Below are 20778 nucleotides of genomic sequence, written 5' to 3' on the forward strand. Positions count from 1 at the left end.
GTTCATGTTGGGTCTCAATCCTACCATGTTCATGTTGGGTCTCAATCCTACCATGATTTAATCACACACTGACAACTAAGCCTGTTAGTTCACGCTGTTCGGAATTTAATCCCATCCTGAGCAGCAGTGGTAGTGATGGATGGTTTCTCAGTATTTTGGTATTGATGTAATCATCACTTTTAATCATAATTTAAATCTAGTGTGTGACATGTATAATCTATTTATGTTGCGAAATATTTGTGCAGACATTTCACCCTATTTGTGTGTGTGTGTGCATGTTTCTGTGTGTGTTTGTGTGTGCATGTGCACGTGTGTGTGTGTCGGACTGATATTCATTTTCTATGTAATGGATGTAATTCATGCATCTTGTCTTGGATGGCCGGTATCCATGGCAACGACAGGTCTGTCATAGCCGTCAGGAGAGGCTCCAAGATGGACTTGAAAGGAAACGCTAAAACCTTCAGCTCTGTTATCCTCCTGACCCTCTCTCTCTCTCTCTCTCGCTCTCTCTCTCTCTCTCTCTCTCTCTCTCTCTCTCTCTCTCTCTCTCTCTCTCTCTCTCTGTCTGTCTGTCTGTCTGTCTGTCTGTCTGTCTGTCTGTCTGTCTGTCTGTCTGTCTGTCTGTCTGTCTGTCCATCTCTCTCTCTGTATGTCTGTCTGTCTGTCTGTCTGTCTCTCTCTGTCTCTCTCTCACTCTCTCTCTCTCTCTCTGTCTCTCTCTCTCTCTGTCTCTCTCTTTCTCTCGCTCTCTTTCTCTGTCTCTCTCTTTCTCTCGCTCTCTTTCTCTCGCTCTCTTTCTCTCGCTCTCTTTCTCTCTCTCTCTCTCTCTCTCTCTCTCTCTCTCTCTCTCTCTCTCTCTCTGTCTCTCTGTCTCTCCTCTGTCTCTCTCTCTCTCTCTCTGTCTCTCTCTGTCTCTCTCTGTCTCTCTCTCTCTCTGTCTCTCTCTGTCTCTCTCTCTGTCTCTCTCTCTGTCTCTCTCGCCTCTGTCTCTCTGTCTCTTTCTGTCTCTGTCTCTCTCTCTCTCTCTCTCTCTCTCTCTCTCTCTCTCTCTCTCTCTCTCTCTGTCTGTCTGTCTGTCTCTCTCTCTCTCTGTCTGTCTGTCTGTCTCTTTCTCTCTCTCTCTCTCTCTCTCTCTCTCTCTCTCTCGTCTCTGTCTCTCTCTCTCTCTCTCTCTCTCTCTCTCTCTGTCTCTCTCTCTCTCTCTCTCTCTCTCTCTCTCTCTCTCTCTCTCTCTCTCTCTGTCTCTCTCTCTGTCTGTCTGTCTGTCTCTCTCTCTGTCTGTATGTCTGTCTGTCTCTCTCTGTCTCTCTCTCTCTCTCTCTCTGTCTCTCTCTCTCTCCTCTGTCTCTCTCTCTCTCTCTCGCTGTCTCTCTCTCTCTCTCTGTCTCTCTCTCTGTCTATCTCTCTCTCTCTCTGTCTCTCTCTGTCAATTCAATTCAATTCAATTCAAGGGCTTTATTGGCATGGGAAACGTGTTAACATTGCCAAAGCAAGTGAGGTAGACAACATACAAAGTGAATATATAAAGTGAAAAACAACAAAAATTAACAGTAAACATTACACATACAGAAGTTTCAAAACAGTAAAGACATTACAAATGTCATATTATATATATATACAGTGTTTTAACAATGTACAAATGGCTAAAGGACACAAGATAAAATAAATAAGCATAAATATGGGTTGTTTTACAATGGTGTTTGTTCTTCACTGGTTGCCCTTTTCTCGTGGCAACAGGTCACAAATCTTGCTGCTGTGATGGCACACTGTGGAATTTCACCCAATAGATATGGGAGTTTTTCAAAATTGGATTTGTTTTCGAATTCTTTGTGGATCTGTGTAATCTGAGGGAAATATGTCTCTCTAATATGGTCATACATTGGGCAGGAGGTTAGGAAGTGCAGCTCAGTTTCCACCTCATTTTATGGGCAGTGAGCACATAGCCTGTCTTCTCTTGAGAGCCATGTCTGCCTATGGCGGCCTTTCTCAATAGCAAGGCTATGCTCACTGAGTCTGTACATAGTCAAAGCTTTCCTTAATTTTGGGTCAGTCACAGTGGTCAGGTATTCTGCCGCTGTGTACTCTCTGTGTAGGGCCAAATAGCATTCTAGTTTGCTCTGTTTTTTTGTTAATTCTTTCCAATGTGTTAAGTAATTATCTTTTTGTTTTCTCATGATTTGGTTGGGTCTAATTGTGCTGTTGTCCTGGGGCTCTGTATGGTGTGTTTGTATTTGTGAACAGAGCCCCAGGACCAGCTTGCTTAGGGGACTCTTCTCCAGGTTCATCTCTCTGTATGTGATGGCTTTGTTATGGAAGGTTTGTGAATCGCTTCCTTTTAGGTGGTTGTAGAATTTAACAGCTCTTTTCTGGATTTTGATAATTAGTGGGTATCGGCCTAATTCTGCTCTGCATGCATTATTTGGTGTTCTACGTTGTACACGGAGGATATTTTTGCAGAATTCTGTGTGCAGAGTCTCAATTTGGTGTTTGTCCCATTTTGTGAAGTCTTGGTTGGTGAGCGGACCCCAGACCTCACAACCATAAAGGGCAATGGGCTCTATGACTGATTCAAGTATTTTTAGCCAAATCCTAATCCTATTGGTATATTGAAATGTATGTTTCTTTTGATGGCATAGAATGCCCTTCTTGGATTTTATAATGTCGTATGTTTTACCCCCAACACCACTTTCCATCAGTTTGTATAGCAGACCCTCATGCCAGATTGAGTCGAAGGCTTTTTTGAAATCAACAAAGCATGAGAAGACTTTGCCTTTGTTTTGGTTTGTTTGGTTGTCAATTAGGGTGTGCAGGGTGAATACATGGTCTGTTGTACGGTAATTTGGTAAAAAGCCAATTTGACATTTGCTCAGTACATTGTTTTCATTGAGGAAATGTACGAGTCTGCTGTTAATAATAATGCAGAGGATTTTCCCAAGGTTACTGTTGACACATATTCCACGGTAGTTATTGGGGTCAAATTTGTCTCCACTTTTGTGGATTGGGGTGATCAGTCCTTGGTTCCAAATATTGGGGAAGATGCCAGAGCTAAGTATGATGTTAAAGAGTTTTAGTATAGCCAGTTGGAATTTGTTGTCTGTATATTTGATCATTTCATTGAGGATACCATCAACACCACAGGCCTTTTTGGGTTGGAGGGTTTTTATTTTGTCCTGTAACTCATTCAATGTAATTGGAGAATCCAGTGGGTTCTGGTAGTCTTTAATAGTTGATTCTAAGATCTGTATTTGATCATGTATATGTTTTTGCTCTTTATTCTTTGTTATAGAGCCAAAAAGATTGGAGAAGTGGTTTACCCATACATCTCCATTTTGGATAAATAATTCTTCGTGTTGTTGTTTGTTTAGTGTTTTCCAATTTTCCCAGAAGTGGTTAGAGTCTATGGATTCTTCAATTGCATTGAGCTGATTTCTGACATGCTGTTCCTTCTTTTTCCGTAGTGTATTTCTGTATTGTTTTAGTGATTCACCATAGTGAAGGCGTAGACTCAGGTTTTCCGGGTCTCTATGTTTTTGGTTGGACAGGTTTCTCAATTTCTTTCTTAGATTTTTGCATTCTTCATCAAACCATTTGTCATTATTGTTAATTTTCTTCAGTTTTCTATTTGAGATTTTTAGATTTGATAGGGAAGCTGAGAGGTCAAATATACTGTTAAGATTTTCTACTGCCAAGTTTACACCTTCACTATTACAGTGGAACGTTTTACCCAGGAAATTGTCTAAAAGGGATTGAATTTGTTGTTGCCTAATTGTTTTTTGGTAGGTTTCCAAACTGCATTCCTTCCATCTATAGCATTTCTTAATGTTACTCAGTTCCTTTGGCTTTGATGCCTCATGATTGAGTATTGCTCTGTTTAAGTAGACTGTGATTTTGCTGTGGTCTGATAGGGGTGTCAGTGGGCTGACTGTGAACGCTCTGAGAGACTCTCTCTCTCTCTGTCTCTCTCTCTGTCTCTCTCTCTCTCTCTGTCTCTCTCTGTCTCTCTCTCTCTCTCTCTCTCTCTCTCTCTCTCTCTCTCTCTCTCTCTCTCTCTCTCTCTCTCTCAGAACCCATTCCTCTTACAGATTAACACGGTCTGCCAGCACGTGGTTAGTTGCAGTAGGGCAGTAGACCCCACTTCACATGTTGTTATTTCAATCCTTTTAGAATGTGGGCTTCATAGACTGGCTACCAGTCGTAGAGCCCTGGCAGAAGTCTGTTGGCGAGAGATTGTTTTATGTTACCCTCTCCTAAACATATGTTGTGTTCTGTATGGTGAAACCTTAGTCACCATACATTTTTCTGGTATTTCATCAATATTTTGCATTTTGCAACATTTTCATAGACAGAGCCAGACATTCAAAATAATCAACTTGTTGGTTAATGGCATTGTTTCACCTTATTTGACCTTTTTTGAAGTAAATTGGTGAAACACACTAATTCTGCACTGCTATATGCTGCCCTCTGCTGGGTCAAATTGCACCTGATGATGAAGCGGTCACCAGATAGGTATTTCTATGTTTGTTTGAGTGTGTTCTGTGGTTCACTGATTACACCTAATACTTTCACATTTTTTAACAATATTTTCATAACTGCATTTCTCACGTCTTCTCAGGTCATTGGCATATTTATGTTCATACTGTTTTACTTAGTGTCAGAGTAGACAACACTGGTGTCAGAGTAGAGAACACTGGTGTCAGAGTATAGAACGCTGGTGTCAGAGTAGAGAACACTGGTGTCAGAGTAGAGAACGCTGGTGTCAGAGTAGAGAACGCTGGTGTCAGAGTAGAGAACGCTGGTGTCAGAGTAGAGAACGCTGGTGTCAGAGTAGAGAACACTGTTGTCAGAGTGAGAACACTGGTGTCAGACTAGAGAACGCTGGTGTCAGAGTAGAGAACGCTGGTGTCAGAGTAGATAACCCTGGTGTCAGAGTAGAGAACACTGGTGTCAGATAGAGAATGCTGGTGTCAGAGTAGAGAACGCTGGTGTCAGAGTAGAGAACGCTGGTGTCAGAGTAGAGAACGCTGGTGTCAGAGTAGAGAACGCTGGTGTCAGAGTAGAGAACGCTGGTGTCAGAAGAGAAAACGCTGGTGTCAGAGTAGAGAACACTGGTGTCAGAGTAGAGAGCACTGGTGTCAGAGTAGAGAACGCTGGTGTCAGAGTAGAGAACGCTGGTGTCAGAGTAGAGAACGCTGGTGTCAGAGAAGAGAACACTGGTGTCAGATAGAGAACGCTGGTGTCAGTGTAGAGAACACTGGTGCCAGAGTAGAGAACACTGGTGTCAGAGTAGAGAACGCTGGTGTCAGAGTAGAGAACGCTGGTGTCAGAGTAGAGAACACTGGTGTCAGAGTATAGAACGCTGGTGTCAGAGTAGAGAACACTGGTGTCAGAGTAGAGAACGCTGGTGTCAGAGTAGAGAACGCTGGTGTCAGAATAGAGAACGCTGGTGTCAGAGTAGAGAACGCTGGTGTCAGAGTAGAGAACACTGTTGTCAGAGTAGAGAACACTGGTGTCAGACTAGAGAACGCTGGTGTCAAGAGTAGAGAACGCTGGTGTCAGAGTAGATAACCCTGGTGTCAGAGTAGAGAACACTGGTGTCAGATAGAGAACGCTGGTGTCAGAGTAGAGAACGCTGGTGTCAGAGTAGAGAACGCTGGTGTCAGAGTAGAGAACGCTGGTGTCAGAGAGAGAACGCTGGTGTCAGAGTAGAGAACGCTGGTGTCAGAAGAGAAAACGCTGGTGTCAGAGTAGAGAACACTGGTGTCAGAGTAGAGAGCACTGGTGTCAGAGTAGAGAACGCTGGTGTCAGAGTAGAGAACGCTGGTGTCAGAGTAGAGAACGCTGGTGTCAGAGAAGAGAACACTGGTGTCAGATAGAGAACGCTGGTGTCAGTGTAGAGAACGCTGGTGCCAGAGTAGAGAACGCTGGTGTCAGAGTAGAGAACGCTGGTGTCAGAGTAGAGAACGCTGGTGTCAGAGTAGAGAACGCTGGTGTCAACGGCCGAGGGAATAATGACCTTAGTCATAGTGTGGAATCTATGACTATATTTGTCAGTGCTCTGGCTTCATGGAGAAGCTGTTTAGTTCAGTCATTCCGAGCCACAGTCACACAGCACACGGCCAGTCACTCTGACCAGCTGGAACTCAACCAATATTGACCCAGTCTGCTGCATTTCACACTGACAGCCCTGCCCTGACCGGTAGCCTGCTAGCACACTGTTTCTGTCTTCTTCATGGGGGGATCCTCATTAGCTGCTTCAAAATAAAAACCTGTAAAAGTAAAGTAACGTTTTATGACGCTCGGAGGCAAGTAATGTTTTACCATAAAAACCTTAATTACTGTGAAGTAGGTAGTTTACCACATCCTGAATGCGCTATAAGGTTGAAGTAGAAAGTGTGTACAGCACCCGTAATAATCTATAACATAGTAAGTATACACCCAGAATGTGTGTACACTGTAATACTGTAATATCTTACAGTAGAAAGTGTGTACCAACCACACCCTCTATAATCTATCATTTTAAAGTACAATGTTTCCCCAGCATAATCTAATCATTTAAAGATGAAAGTGTGTATCAATCTATAATCTTGTAGTCTACAGTTTCCTTGCTCTGATTACTGTGTAATTCTTTAAATGATCCCTTCCTCTGGCTCCTGTGTAATTATTTAAATGATCCAGTGACAGTCTAATGGTTCCTATTCAATACCGTTGGATCACTTTCCTGCTGCTTCCTTTTCATATTGGAACAAACAGCATAAACCCAGAATATATCATACACTACATGGCCAGAAGTATGTGGACACCCCTTCAAATTAGTGCATTCGGCTATTTCAGCCACACCCGTTGCTGACAGGTGTATAAAATCGAGCACACAGCCACACAATCTCCACAGACAAAAATTGGCAGTAGAATGGCCCGTGCTGAAGAGCTCAGTGACTTTCAACGTGGCACCGTCATAGGACAACAAGTCAGTTTCGTCAACTCTCTGCCCTGCTACAACTGCTCTGGTCAACTGTAAGTGCTGTTATTGTGAAGTGGAACCGTCTAGGAACACCAACGGCTCAGCCGCAAAGTTGTAGGCCAAAGTTGTAGGCCATACAAGCTCACAGAAAGGACCGCCGAGTGCTGAAGTAAAAAACTGTTTGTCCTCAGCTGCAACACTCACTACCGGTTCCAAACTGCCTCTGAAAGCAACTTCTGCGCAATAACTGTTAGTCGGGAGCTTCATGAAATGGGTGTTCCACATACTTTTACTGCATGCTGCATTCATGGTAAATGCTGCATACAGTATGTCGGCTCAATCGGAAATGACCTTCACATTTTTATTGTGCAATCTGTTTCGCTTCAGCAATCCAGATGGACTTGAACCCTCAAATGTATTTAAACACACGTTTGCCAACTTCATATCCAATGTCTCAAAGTAGCAGAAAGGTATCAAATTTCAGCAATCTGACAGAATGGCTTAATTGTGTTTGATTTCTGTTCATCAGCTTTTCTCCCAGACGGCTTGCAGACAGCTAGGAGTTATAGCTCAGACACCTGTAGGATTGTCAAACGTGTGCCTGCCGACAGTATTTAGCACCTCTGAACAGTGTTGACAGTCAATATCTTGTGTTCACACAGCAAAGACCTTGGAGCCGTCAGCCGCTCAGCCATGTTAACATACTCCAAACCAGAAGGTGGCAGCAGCGTTGTTTGGCAATGCATGTCCATGTGTGTTACTTTATGGTCTAGTCAGTGTTAGCTAGCTAGATAGCTACAGTAATGAGGCTATTGTTGTTCATCTCTTGTTGATACTAGCTGAAGGATAAATCACTAGCTAGCAAGATGACAAAGAAACAATTTCATTCGCTCTCCATAATCACATACAGCCCATAGATCCATTTTTTAGCTAGCTGGATAAAACTAGCAAATAAAGCGAATAAATATACATTGTTTGTATGTGTGCCATTTTGTAGTTTATCAATTTTGCTCCAAATAGCAAATGCTCCAAATAGAGATATATCAGTGAAGACAACCTCTTCCAGGGCAATAGGGGAACCATATTTATCTCAATACCTAGCCATGGGACAGAATAATCATGTCTAAACCAATGGGGGGGGTGAAATGCTACAGCCAGGAAATACATTTGATATCGATAGTTCTTCTACTTCTTCCGCTCTTTGTAAATGTATACGTTTTATCCAGGGGATGTTTACCTTGCCATATTATTATTATTATTTTAACCTTTATTTAACTAGGTAATGTTCTCCAGTTGCTTTGTGATTGGCTCAGTGTTCTGTCACTCATGGGAACAATACTTCACCAGAAAATCTTTGTTTTTATTTAACTAGGCAAGTCAGTTAAGAACAAATTCTTGTTTTCAATGACGGCCTAGGAACAGTGGGTTAAACTGCCTGTTCAGGGGCAGAACGACAGATTTGTACCTTGTCAGCTCGGGGGCTTGAACTTGCAACCTTCCGGTTACTAGTCCAACACTCTAACCACTAGGCTACCCTGCCGCCCCGTATACACTGAGTGTACAAAACATTAAGGACCACTGTGAAATATATTTTCCATAACCAAACATAGTATTTCAGATGTTTGAAGCTGGTGTCCAAAAACCAAAAGTAAAAGACACGAAAACCAAACTTAAGACCGGAAGCATAGAAATATTCCAGTGAGCACTATCAGTGTCTTTGAACTAAGTAGTAGGTGCCAGGCGCACAGCTTTGTGTCAAGAACTGCAATGCTGCAGGGGTTTTTATGCAAAACAGTTTCCCCTGTGCATCAAGAATGGTCCACCACCCAAAGGACATCAATCCAACTTTACACAACTGTGTCAAGCATAGAATGCCATTGTATCAAATCAAATGTATTTGTCACATACACATTGTTATCAGATGTTAATGCGAGTGTTGGTGTAGCAAAATGCTTGTGGCGCAGCGCAAGCATTTTGTATGCTGTAGTGTTAAGATTTCCCTTCACTAGAACTATGAAAAACAGCCCCAGACCATTATTCCTTCTCCACCAAACTTTACAGTTGGCACTATGCATTCGGGCGGGTAGCGTTCTCCTGGCATCCGCCAAACCCAGATTCATCTGTCGGACTGCTAGACGTTCAAGCGTGATTCGTCACTTGAGAGAATGCGTTTCCACTGCTCCAGAGTCCAACTACACCACTCCAGCCGACGCTTGGCATTACACATGGTGATCTTAGGCTTGTGTGCGGCTGCTTGGCCATGGAAACCCATTTCATGAAGCTCCTGACTAACTATTAATGTGCTGACATTGCTTCCAAAGGCAGTTTGGAACTCGGTAGTGAGTGTTGCAACCGAGGACAGGCGGTTTTTACACTCTACGCGCTTCACCACTTCACCAAAAGTCTTAAGCAACATTTCTATTGGATTTTTTGTTTTATTTTGGAATTGTTTGGAACTTTATTGGGAATTCTTTTAGAATTGTTGGAACTTTATTGGGATTCTTTTTAGAATTGTTGGAACTTTATTGGGAATTATTTTAGAATTGTTGTAACTTTATTGGGAATTATTTTAGAATTGTTGGAACTTTATTGGGAATTATTTTGGAATTGTTGGAATTTTATTGGGAGTTCTTTGGAAATTTTGGAACTTTATTGGGAATTCTATTCCAATCCAATAGTACTAGGATTCTGATCCCTCTCTCTCTCTCTCCCTCTCTCTCTCTCTCTTTCTCTGTGTGTTATGCGTCAAACAGCAGTGCTTCCTGTAAGTGTATGGTGTAACTCTGCCTTGACACAGTGACCTGTGGCTGGGCTCTCAGGGAGTATTCTGTGTCGTTCCCCTCATAGAACCATCACTGATCTCCTCCTCTCTGAACTCCCTCTGTATGGGCTAACTGATCTCCTGCCTCTTCTTCTCTATGGACGTGCAGCTGCACTATAAAGGGAAGGACTAACCCTGGGCAGGGCTTCTTAACATCTCTGACACTCCCGGATCACTGACCACTGATGTGGGATGAGAGAAGAGATGATGAGAGAGAATGAGAGAAGATAAGAACTACAGTTGATCTGATCGTTACCATTCGTTGTGTTCTTCTTTCCTTCAAGAAAACAGAAACTTCTAATCTTGTTTGGGGACAGCGAGTTCATGAGTTGTTGATTGAGCTTGTGATTCGGTGTTCCTTTCTTTTTCTGACTATGCGTCATCACCAGTCAGACCCATCACAGCACCAGTTTACCTGATTCAGTTGGACGTGACTTTGGGCTCTTGTTTGGACTTTCAGTACGGCTCAGCTCTCTTCTTCTCTTTATATTTTCCCGACATTTTGAATCGTCACACTTGGTCTGCTTCTATTTGTCTATGCCTGATTACAGACCAGTTTCTTCCAGACCGACCCAGCCAAGCCGCCACCATGCCCGTCCGCATCATGTGCAGCATCTCCTTCTCGGCCGACGACGAGCCCAGAGGACTGGGAAAAGACGGCTTCGACGACCGCTACCGCAAGGGGATCAAATCCGGTGATGGCAGCGGTCGGGGGGATTACCGGGAGGACGGGTGTGATGAATTGGACGTGTATGACGAAGATGAAGATGACGCCAGCCAGTTAGACAGCCTCTCAGTGTTCTTCGACGGCTGCTCGCTCCACGGCGCCAACCACATCTTCGCAGAAGACAAGAAGTTCAGCGTGCGTCAGGGCCTCTGGGCCATCGTCTTCCTGTTAGCTCTCTCTGCTTTCCTCCTCCAGGTGTTCGACCGTGTCGTCTACTACCTGTCCTACGATCACGTCACAATGCTGGACGAGAGAAATGCCCCAAACTTGACCTTCCCGGCCGTCACCTTCTGCAACTACAACTACTTCCGCCGCTCCCAGATCAGTTATAGTGACCTGCTGTTCATGGGCCAGCTGCTGGGGTATGAAGACAACATGGCCCCTGGGATCCCCCTGGCCCCCGAGCCCGACCGCCAGGGATCCAGGTTCAGCCTCGATGAGTTCCACAACCGTACCAGACACCGTATAGAAGATATGCTGCTGGAGTGCAACTTCAGAGGGAAAGAGTGTGGCCCGGAGGCCTTCAGAGAGGTACAGTAGCCGGTTAGTGATTATTAGTATTGCCGCTGGTGATAAAAGTGATAATAGAATAACTTCAGAGGGATAGAGTGTGGTCCCGAAGCCTTCAGAGACTACTACTACTACTAGCTACTGATGTAATCTAGCTGTCTCCGAGCCTTTCTTGCACATTACAGTGCTTCCACTTTTTCCTTAATATTGCAACACTGGGAAATCCATTGCAATTGAAAGGAATTGTTGTGTAGCGTAGTCAGTGAAAGTAAATGGATAGAGATGTATTGATATTTGGGCTTTTGACTGCACTTTGCCATTGTCCCCTTGACTGTTACTTGACTGTTACCTCTAGATAAAACATGGTTTGCATGCTGAATGGCAGGCTGTTATTTGTGGACAATGCTCTGCCACATCAGCATATTGATTTCACTATAACCTTTGCACAGTATATCGCTCTGACTACGAATGACTGAATTTCATCAGTATCATGTTTATGCATCAGGCAATAATGACAGTGTTCTGTTTTTACCCGGCCTGACAGGAATGTGATATCTTTATTTGAAATCCCTCGATATCACCTGTTGACAGTTTTGACAGCATTTCTTGGAGTCGCTTTCAAGATTCCCTGAAATCACTTCTGCAGCACATCTCAATCCATGACCAGTCTTCTCCTTCCTAACACCCTGACCCTAACCCTGACCCTGACCCTAACCCTAACCCTGACCCTAACCCTGACCCTAACCCTGACCCATCCACCTCCGAGAGGCATAGATAATAGGAATAGATTTATCATATTGTCTATATAATATAAAATGTAGACATAGATTATACTTGACTGGGTCCTGTTATCCTTAAAAAAACTGATAATCATCTGTACTTTCAAACCAACAACCTCAACCCTTATCACAGATATTAGAGAATAAACAGAAGGCCATGCACCTCCGCCAGCACAGCCTCGTTTTAACTGGAAAAATCGTTATTAATGGGTAGTTAATGTACAATATCGGCAGCTGTTTTCTGAGAACCAAAGATAACCTGATAACTGCTTTGCTAAGAAATAACTATCCATTTTTTGCTGAAGGAGAACAGAGAGAATCATATTCACATTAAGTGTGTGAAATGGAAGAAAAGTCCAGGGCCAAGCACTCAAGTGGGTGGCTTGCACCTTCATCACGGTATCCATGGTGACCCATTTTTCCTCTCAGAGACACAAGGTAAAGTTGCATCGATTCCCTATATTCATGCTGTGTTGTATAGGACTCTATTTTTTAATAAACCAAAACATTTGGAACACATGCTCTGTCCATGACATAGCCTGACATAGGATGCCTTATTGGTACCGAACGGCAAGCGGTACCGGAGCGCCAAGTCGAGGTCCAAAAGGCTTCTTAACAGCTTCTACCCCCAAGCCATAAGACTCCTGAACAGCTAATCAAAGGGCTACCCAGACCCCTCTTTTACGCTGCTGCTACTCTGTGTTTATTATCTATACGTAGTCACTTTAACTCTACCTACATGTACATATTACCTCAATTACCTCAACTAACCGGTGCCCCCGCACGTTGACTCTGTACCTATACCCTCTGTATATAGCCTCCACATTGACTCTGTACCGGTACCCCCTGTATATAGCCTCCACATTGACTCTGTACCGGTACCCCCTGTATATAGCCTCCACATTGACTCTGTACCGGTACCCCCCATGTATATAGCCTCCACATTGACTCTGTACCGGCACCCCCCCTGTATATAGCCTCCACATTGACTCTGTACCCCCTGGCACCCTCTGTATATAGCCTCCACATTGACTCTGTACCGGTACCCCCTCTGTATATAGCCTCCACATTGACTCTGTACCGGTACCTCCTGTACCCCCTCCACATTGACTCTGTACCGGTACCCCCTGTATATAGCCTCCACATTGACTCTGTACCGGTACCCCCCTGTATATAGCCTCCACATTGACTCTGTACCTTTACCCCCATGTATATAGCCTCCACATTGACTCTGTACCGGTACCCCCTGTATATAGCCTCCACATTGACTCTGTACCGGTACCCCCCACATTGTATATAGCCTCCACATTGACTCTGTACCATTGACTCTGCACCCCCCCTGTATATAGCCTCCACATTGACTCTGTACCGGCACCCCATTGACTCTGTATACCCCCTAGCCTCCACATTGACTCTGTACCGGTCCACCCTGTACCGGTGTATATAGCCTCCATACTGACTCTGGTACCGGTACCCCATTGACTCTGTATATAGCCTCCACATTGATTATGTACCGGTACCCCTGTATATAGTCTCCACATTGGCTCTATACCCCCTGGCCTCCACATTGACCCCCTGTATATAGCCTCCACATTGACTCTATACCGGTACCCCCTGTATATAGCCTCCACATTGACTCTATACCGACTCTATACCGTACCCCCTGTATATAGCCTCCACATTGACTCTGTACCGGTACCCCTGTATATAGCCTCCACATTGACTCTATACCGGTACCCCCTGTATATAGCCTCCACATTGACTCTATACCGGTACCCCCCTGTTTATAGCCTCGCTTGTCTACACTTACAGCCTCTGTGACAAATACAATTTGATGTCACTTGTTAAATCCACTTCAATCAGTGTAGATGAAGGGGAGGAGACCGGATTTGTAAGTGTTGAGACAATGGAGAATTGCTGAACCTGTCATAAGGGCTGTATAATGCTAGTGCGGTTGTTTTTACATGAAGAAAGTGCAAACTAATGTGAGTTTGACACTTGCGCCTACTTACAGCCAGCCGAAAATAGAGGCCGGAATTTCCTGCGTGAACCAGTGCAGCCTTGTGTTTTTATTTTGAATAATTGACTCCGTTTTTTGTTTGTTACACACAATTGGATCAGAGCACTGTAGTACAAAACATATATTTATAAAGAGAGGAGTAAAGTAGGGTAGCAGTGTTATTGGTGTTAAGGTATATCAACATATCCTGTCAGGGATGTCTTCATAATACTACCCCTCCTCCGCTGAGTGGTTAGATCCACTGGGACTAACAACACCTCTGGTGATGTATGTATCCCTCCGCTGAGTGGTTAGATCCACTGGGACATATAAAGCCCCTGGAAATGGAAGATAAACACAACCATCAGTGAAATAAACACCAGGCTGGAGTTGGCGGTTAAAATCCCTAGTGGGAGAGAGACTTAGAAAGATAATACATAATGTATTTATCCACACACCTCTCCCCTGTCAGTGTGTACAACCAATAGGGAGCATTTATCTGGAGTCATTTGGTCATTGGAACCAATAGAAGAGATGATGAGACAAAATTATTCCACTCTTTATTATCATAAGCTTTGTGTTGGTGGAGAAGGAAAGTGTGTGTGTGTGTGTGTGTGTGTGTGTGTGTGTGTGTGTGTGTGTGTGTGTGTGTGTGTGTGTGTGTGTGTGTGTGTGTGTGTGTGTGTGTGTGTGTGTGTGTGTGGTGTGTGGTGGTTTTGCCATAGCACTACACAGCTGATTCAAATAATCAAAGCTTAATGATTAGTTGATTATTTTAATTAGCTGTGGACTGCTAGAGCAACAACAAAACACGCTCACACCTTGGGGTCCACAGGCCTGAGTTTGGGAAACACTGCTCTAAGCATTGCCCTGGGTCTGTATCAAATTATCTTCACTCATTTCCCCTGCAGTAAATAGATAGGTGTCCTGTCCAGAGCAGAGCTATAGAAAGGTGCCTTCAACAGGGCTAGTTGGACACACACACACACACACACACACACACACACACACACACACACACACACACACACAGACAGCGGGCTCAGCTTACAGCATTCTGTCCCAGGGCAGCAGAATATGATCAGGCCTGGAGCACTGGAAGGACCAGAAGGAAGGATGGAGAGGCAGCAGCTACATCCTGACTCTATCCATTAGTCCCGGATCCCTTTACATCCCAACTCAGCATCACCGTCACCGCATGAGCACTTAGGTTTCAACCTTCTGCTGTCTCCTCGAGAACATAGAGCTGAACTCCTGCTGTCTCCTCGAGAACATAGAGCTGAACTTCTGCTGTCTCCTCGAGAACATAGAGCTGAACTCCTGCTGTCTCCTCGAGAACATAGAGCTGAACTTCTGCTGTCTCCTCGAGAACATAGAGCTGAACTTCTGCTGTCTCCTCGAGAACATAGAGCTGAACTTCTGCTGTCTCCTCGAGAACATAGAGCTGAACTTCTGCTGTCTCCTCGAGAACATAGAGCTGAACTTCTGCTGTCTCCTCGAGAACATAGAGCTGAACGCCTGCTGTCTCCTCGAGAACATAGAGCTGAACTTCTGCTGTCTCCTCGAGAACATAGAGCTGAACTTCTGCTGTCTCCTCGAGAACATAGAGCTGAACTTCTGCTCTCCTCGAGAACATAGAGCTGAACGCCTGCTGTTTCCTCAAGAACATGGAGCTGAACTTCTGCTGTTTGTATAGTATAGATTGCCTATTTGTCCTTCACTCTACTAGTGGATATTTGTAATCTGTGTGTGTGTGTGTGTGTGTGTGTGTGTGTGTGTGTGTGTGTGTGTGTGTGTGTGTGTGTGTGTGTGTGTGTGTGTGTGTGTGTGTGTGTGTGTGTGTGTGTGTGTGTGTGTGTGTGTGCGTGCGCATGCGTGTGTGTGTATGTTTGTGTGTGTGTATAGATTGCCTATTTGACCTTGACTCAACTAGTAGTTCTGTAACCTGAGTGTGGCTTGGCTCTGGGTAGTTGGATTAGAGCAGCCAGATACTGAAGCTGTGGCCCCAGGGGGCACCAAGTGGCTGACAACAAACAGAGTGAGAAACAGATGTCCTGCCTTCTGATTTCCCTTTGCCTCCTCAGTAGCCTCAATAGCATGGGATCCTTCAGTTCACCATTCAATGGACCATATTGATTAATTGATTGATTGATTGATTGAAGGAAGGACAGGCTACTCAAACTGGAGACGACATATCAGCGGTGACATATATACTGTTCTATATATACAGTTCTATATACTGTTCTATACATACGGTTCTATATACTGTTCTATATATACTGTTCTATATTGAAGTGTTCTCTCTACAAGCCACTATGTATCCCATGCAGGGTTGGGTAGGTTACATTCTTAATGTAATCCCTTACAGTTACTACTACAACCTACTAGTTGTAATCAAGTAACGATTACATTAGAAGAAGACAAACATGGAATATTACCGATTGATTGGCATAAATCAATGTCAGAGTTTACATAGCTGGCCATTAGTGGATGATGTATTTTACTTTATGGGTTATGTAGACTTTTAACTCATTACTTTCTACTTCAATACAGATAATTCAATGATTAGGCTTCATATTAAAAACCAAATCTGTCAGATTTCCAGTCATTCCAAATAATTAAATTACCCCTTGATCTTCAAGAATAGGACTTGGAAATATTGAAATATAGATAGATTAGTCTAATTGTTTTACCTAAAAATAACCAGAAAAATAAGGACGTATTGACCTACTCTGTTGTTTATGTTGAAGTCATGGACGACTGATTGGGCTCACTGCTTCGAAACATGGTTGAAATATCAATGCTGCTCTCATGGAATGGCATACTTTGAGCACTACTGAAAAGTGCTAGTTGCATGACTTGAATAATGAAGGCCACGTGCTGCATAGGCCTGTTGTTTATGTTGCTGACACCATAGATTTAGGAATTACATTACTGACAGAATTTAATAGGATTCTCTATGGGTGCCATTTTGATGCTACCATAGGTCTATCAGAAGTGTGTGAGTTCAAGCATATGTCTAATAGGCCTTTTGAGTTTTTGGGTGAATCAGCACTAATTAGATTGAGCAATAAAATCCTTACTCGTGGTCTTCTTTAAATAAACCTCTTTTTGACTGTATCTGTGGAGCACAATACTATGGAGGAGTTTTGAAGGGAGGAACTCCTTGAAACTCTTATTCTATAGAGACTGGGATCCACACTATGTCTATGCAGCTGTTGCAAGAGAGCATTTTTCATTGGCTGTCTGCTGGTTGCATAAACAATGATTGACAGGCAGCTTTGCTTAAACTTCTTCAATTCAATCATTATTGGGTTAAACTATACATCCACAACAAACACAATCATTTAGAGAGCAGCAGTGTGATTCACATCATTGAGGGAGCAACAGAGTGATTCACATCATTGAGGGAGCAACAGAGTGATTCACATCATTGAGGGAGCAACAGAGTGATTCACATCATTGAGAGAGCAGCAGAGTGATTCACATCATTGCTATGTAGCTTTCAATAAAAGACCTAAGCGATATCCGTATTGCCAGTAGGCTATACCACTGGTTCCCAACTCCAGTCCTCCAGTACCCCCAACAATGGTTCCCAACTCCAGTCCTCCAGTACCCCCAACAATGGTTCCCAACTCCAGTCCTTCAGTACCCCAACAATGGTTCCCAACTCCAGTCCTCCAGTACCCCCAACAATGGTTCCCAACTCCAGTCCTCCAGTACCCCCAACAATGGTTCCCAACTCCAGTCCTTCAGTACCCCAACAATGGTTCCCAACTCCAGTCCTCCAGTACCCCCAACAATGGTTCCCAACTCCAGTCCTCCAGTACCCCAACAATGGTTCCCAACTCCAGTCCTTCAGTACCCCAACAATGGTTCCCAACTCCAGTCCTTCAGTACCCCCAACAATGGTTCCCAACTCCAGTCCTCCAGTACCCCAACAATGGTTCCCAACTCCAGTCCTCCAGTACCCCAACAATGGTTCCCAACTCCAGTCCTCCAGTACCCCCAACAATGGTTCCCAACTCCAGTCCTCCAGTACCCCCAACAATGGTTCCCAACTCCAGTCCTCCAGTACCCCCAACAATGGGTTCCCAACTCCAGTCCTTCAGTACCCCCAACAATGGTTCCCAACTCCAGTCCTTCAGTACCCCCAACAATGGTTCCCAACTCCAGTCCTTCAGTACCCCCAACAATGGTTCCCAACTCCAGTCCTTCAGTACCCCCAACAGTGGTACCCAACTCCAGTCCTTCAGTACCCCCAACAATGGTTCCCAACTCCAGTCCTTCAGTACCCCCAACAATGGTTCCCAACTCCAGTCCTTCAGTACCCCCAACAATGGTTCCCAACTCCAGTCCCCCAGTACCCCAACAGTGGTTCCCAACTCCAGTCCTCCAGTACCCCCAACAGTGGTACCCAACTCCAGTCCTTCAGTACCCCCAACAATGGTTCCCAACTCCAGTCCTTCAGTACCCCCAACAGTGGTTCCCAACTCCAGTCCTCCAGTACCCCCAACAGTGGTTCCCAACTCCAGTCCTCCAGTACCCCCAACAATGGTTCCCAACTCCAGTCCCCCAGTACCCCAACAGTGGTTCCCAACTCCAGTCCTCCAGTACCCCCAACAGTGGTTCCCAACATGCATTTGGTGTGTCATCATAGTAGACTCTGACTTGGTGTCAGACTCACTCAGGTTCGAGCAAACTTAAACTGGCACCTTTTTTCAAAGCTGAATTGAATGTCATTGAGAAAACAGAAAGTTGGCATAATGTATTTTTTCACAAAACATACTTTCTGAATTTGAAAGTATTCCAAGAAGTAATCATAGCATTTTTTAAAAGTAAATGTAATCTGATTACAATATTTTAGCTAGTAACATAGCAGATTACAGTTACAGTTTTTTGTAATCAGTTACATGTCATCCCCAACTCCCCAACCCTGAGTGGTGAAACTGAGCATTTCAGTTTGGATTCTATTGCTTCAATACAATACCTCCCAAACTCTAAATTCTAAAGTCAAACTCTAAAGTCTAAAGTCAAAACTCTAAAGTCTAAATTCTAAACTCTAAAGTCTAAAGTCTAAATTCTAAAGTCTAAATTCTAAATTCTAAACTCTAAAGTCTAAATTCTAAAGTCTAAATTCTAAAGTCTGAACTGTAAAGTCTAAAGTCTGAACTCTAAATTCTAAAGTCTGAACTATAAACTCTAAAGTCTAAATTCTAAACTGTAAACTTTAAAGTCTCAATTCTAAACTGTAAAGTCTAAAGTCTGAACTCTAAATTCTAAAGTCTAAATTCTAAACTCTAAAGTCTAAAGTCTGAACTCTAAAGTCTAAATTCTAAACTCTAAACTCTAAAGTCTGAACTCTAAAGTCTAAATTCTAAACTGTAAACTCTAAAGTCTAAACTCTAAATTCTAAAGTCTATATTCTAAAGTCTAAATTCTAAACTCTAAACTCTAAAGTCTGAACTCTAAAGTTTTCGCAGACATCCGAGTCCTTGCGCTGTATTAAAATCATGGTTGTAATGACGTCATTTCAACCAGTGTTGAAATGACGTTAAATGGCACTCAGGCTAGGATGTGTCTCTGGAGAAAGGAGGTGTGCTATATAGGGAATATGGTGTCATTTGAGGCTGGTCTATTGATTGAATTCAGTCTTCAGTCATCACTGGCTGCTTTCTCACCAGGACTCGACAGAGGTCACTGTAGTCCCCATGGAGAGACTGAGGCACGATGCGTCTGGCCTTCCAATGATCTGAAATGTTAGAGCACAGCCTGGAGCAGTTACACATTCTGGTTTCTAGACTGGTGATTACTGTTGTAAATCAATTCAAAGTTTACAAATTGATTATATTTGTTTTAATTGCTCACCTATTCAGAGTTGGTAAGTTGAACAAAATGTTGTCTGAAGCTATGGATCTTTGGAATAAATTTGGCCCTGATAGCAATTTGTATGTATGATCTCTTTGTAATAATTAGTCAAATCTTTGGTAAGACAGGCAGTAGAATTGACTGTGACAGCTGTCACACTTGTCATGTCTCTAGTTCACCACTAGAGGACACTGTTTTATAAGTAAAGATTTGGCTCTTTGGTACAATGCCTTATTCCTTATGGAAGGAATCACTATTTCTACCCTGTTGCCCCTCTTAAATGCGTATTGAATAGTTTACAATTATATTGTTAACATCAAGATGTGAACCAGTGACAATATCAAAAGTTGGTCTAAGATTAGGCTGTCCGTGAACTTATATCCGTTTCCTATCTTCAGAGTTCCTGAATGTTTAGAAAAATTATTTTGATTTCAATCAGATAGCATGTTTTCTAAAGCAGGAGTGACTCGAGGTGTTTAATTGTCATAATCAATAGAGGAGTCTTAAGTAAAGGCCTCTTTTCTTTGTACGTCCCGCAGTCTTTCTCTGGATGCTTAGAAGGGTCTCTGTATCCCGTGGTTACAGGATGTTCGTCACTCATGCTCCGATGATTAACTGACGTTTTCAGAAACACCCCTTTAATCAACTCACACATCGCTCTTCCTGTCGAGAGATTACAAACATGAACACACACACACACACACACACACACACACACACACACACACACACACACACACACACACACACACCACACACACACACACACACACACACACACACACACACCTCACACACACACACACACACACACACACACACACACACCTCACACACACACACACACACACCTCACACACACACACCTCACACACACACACACACACACACACACACACACACACACACACACACACACACACACACACACACACACACACACACACACACACACCTCACACACACACACCTCACACACACACACCTCACACACACACACACACACACACACACACACACACACACCTCACACACACACACACACACACACACCACACACACACACACACACCTCACACCTCACACACACACACACACACACACACACACACACAC

General features: G+C 43.6%; 1 protein-coding gene across 3 annotated transcripts in view; it reads left to right on the top strand.

Annotated features, from left to right (window-relative positions):
* Nucleotides 1-20778, top strand: part of LOC112246308 (acid-sensing ion channel 1) — a 373686-nt gene that overhangs the window by 266485 nt on the left and 86423 nt on the right. Inside the window, exon 1 of one of the 3 annotated variants that reach the window (XM_042324849.1) lies at nt 9919-11037. The exons of 1 other annotated variant lie outside the window; for it this stretch is intronic. In XM_042324849.1, coding sequence (XP_042180783.1) covers nt 10369-11037 — 669 coding nt within the window. In that variant the 5' untranslated portion in view covers nt 9919-10368. Of the gene's footprint in view, nt 1-9918; nt 11038-20778 lie in introns of those variants that run through there. One more of the 3 variants, XM_042324846.1, reaches the window with a different exon arrangement.

The sequence above is a fragment of the Oncorhynchus tshawytscha genome, linkage group LG07 (genome assembly GCF_018296145.1).
Source record: "Oncorhynchus tshawytscha isolate Ot180627B linkage group LG07, Otsh_v2.0, whole genome shotgun sequence".
NCBI classification, from domain to species: Eukaryota; Metazoa; Chordata; class Actinopteri; order Salmoniformes; family Salmonidae; genus Oncorhynchus; species Oncorhynchus tshawytscha.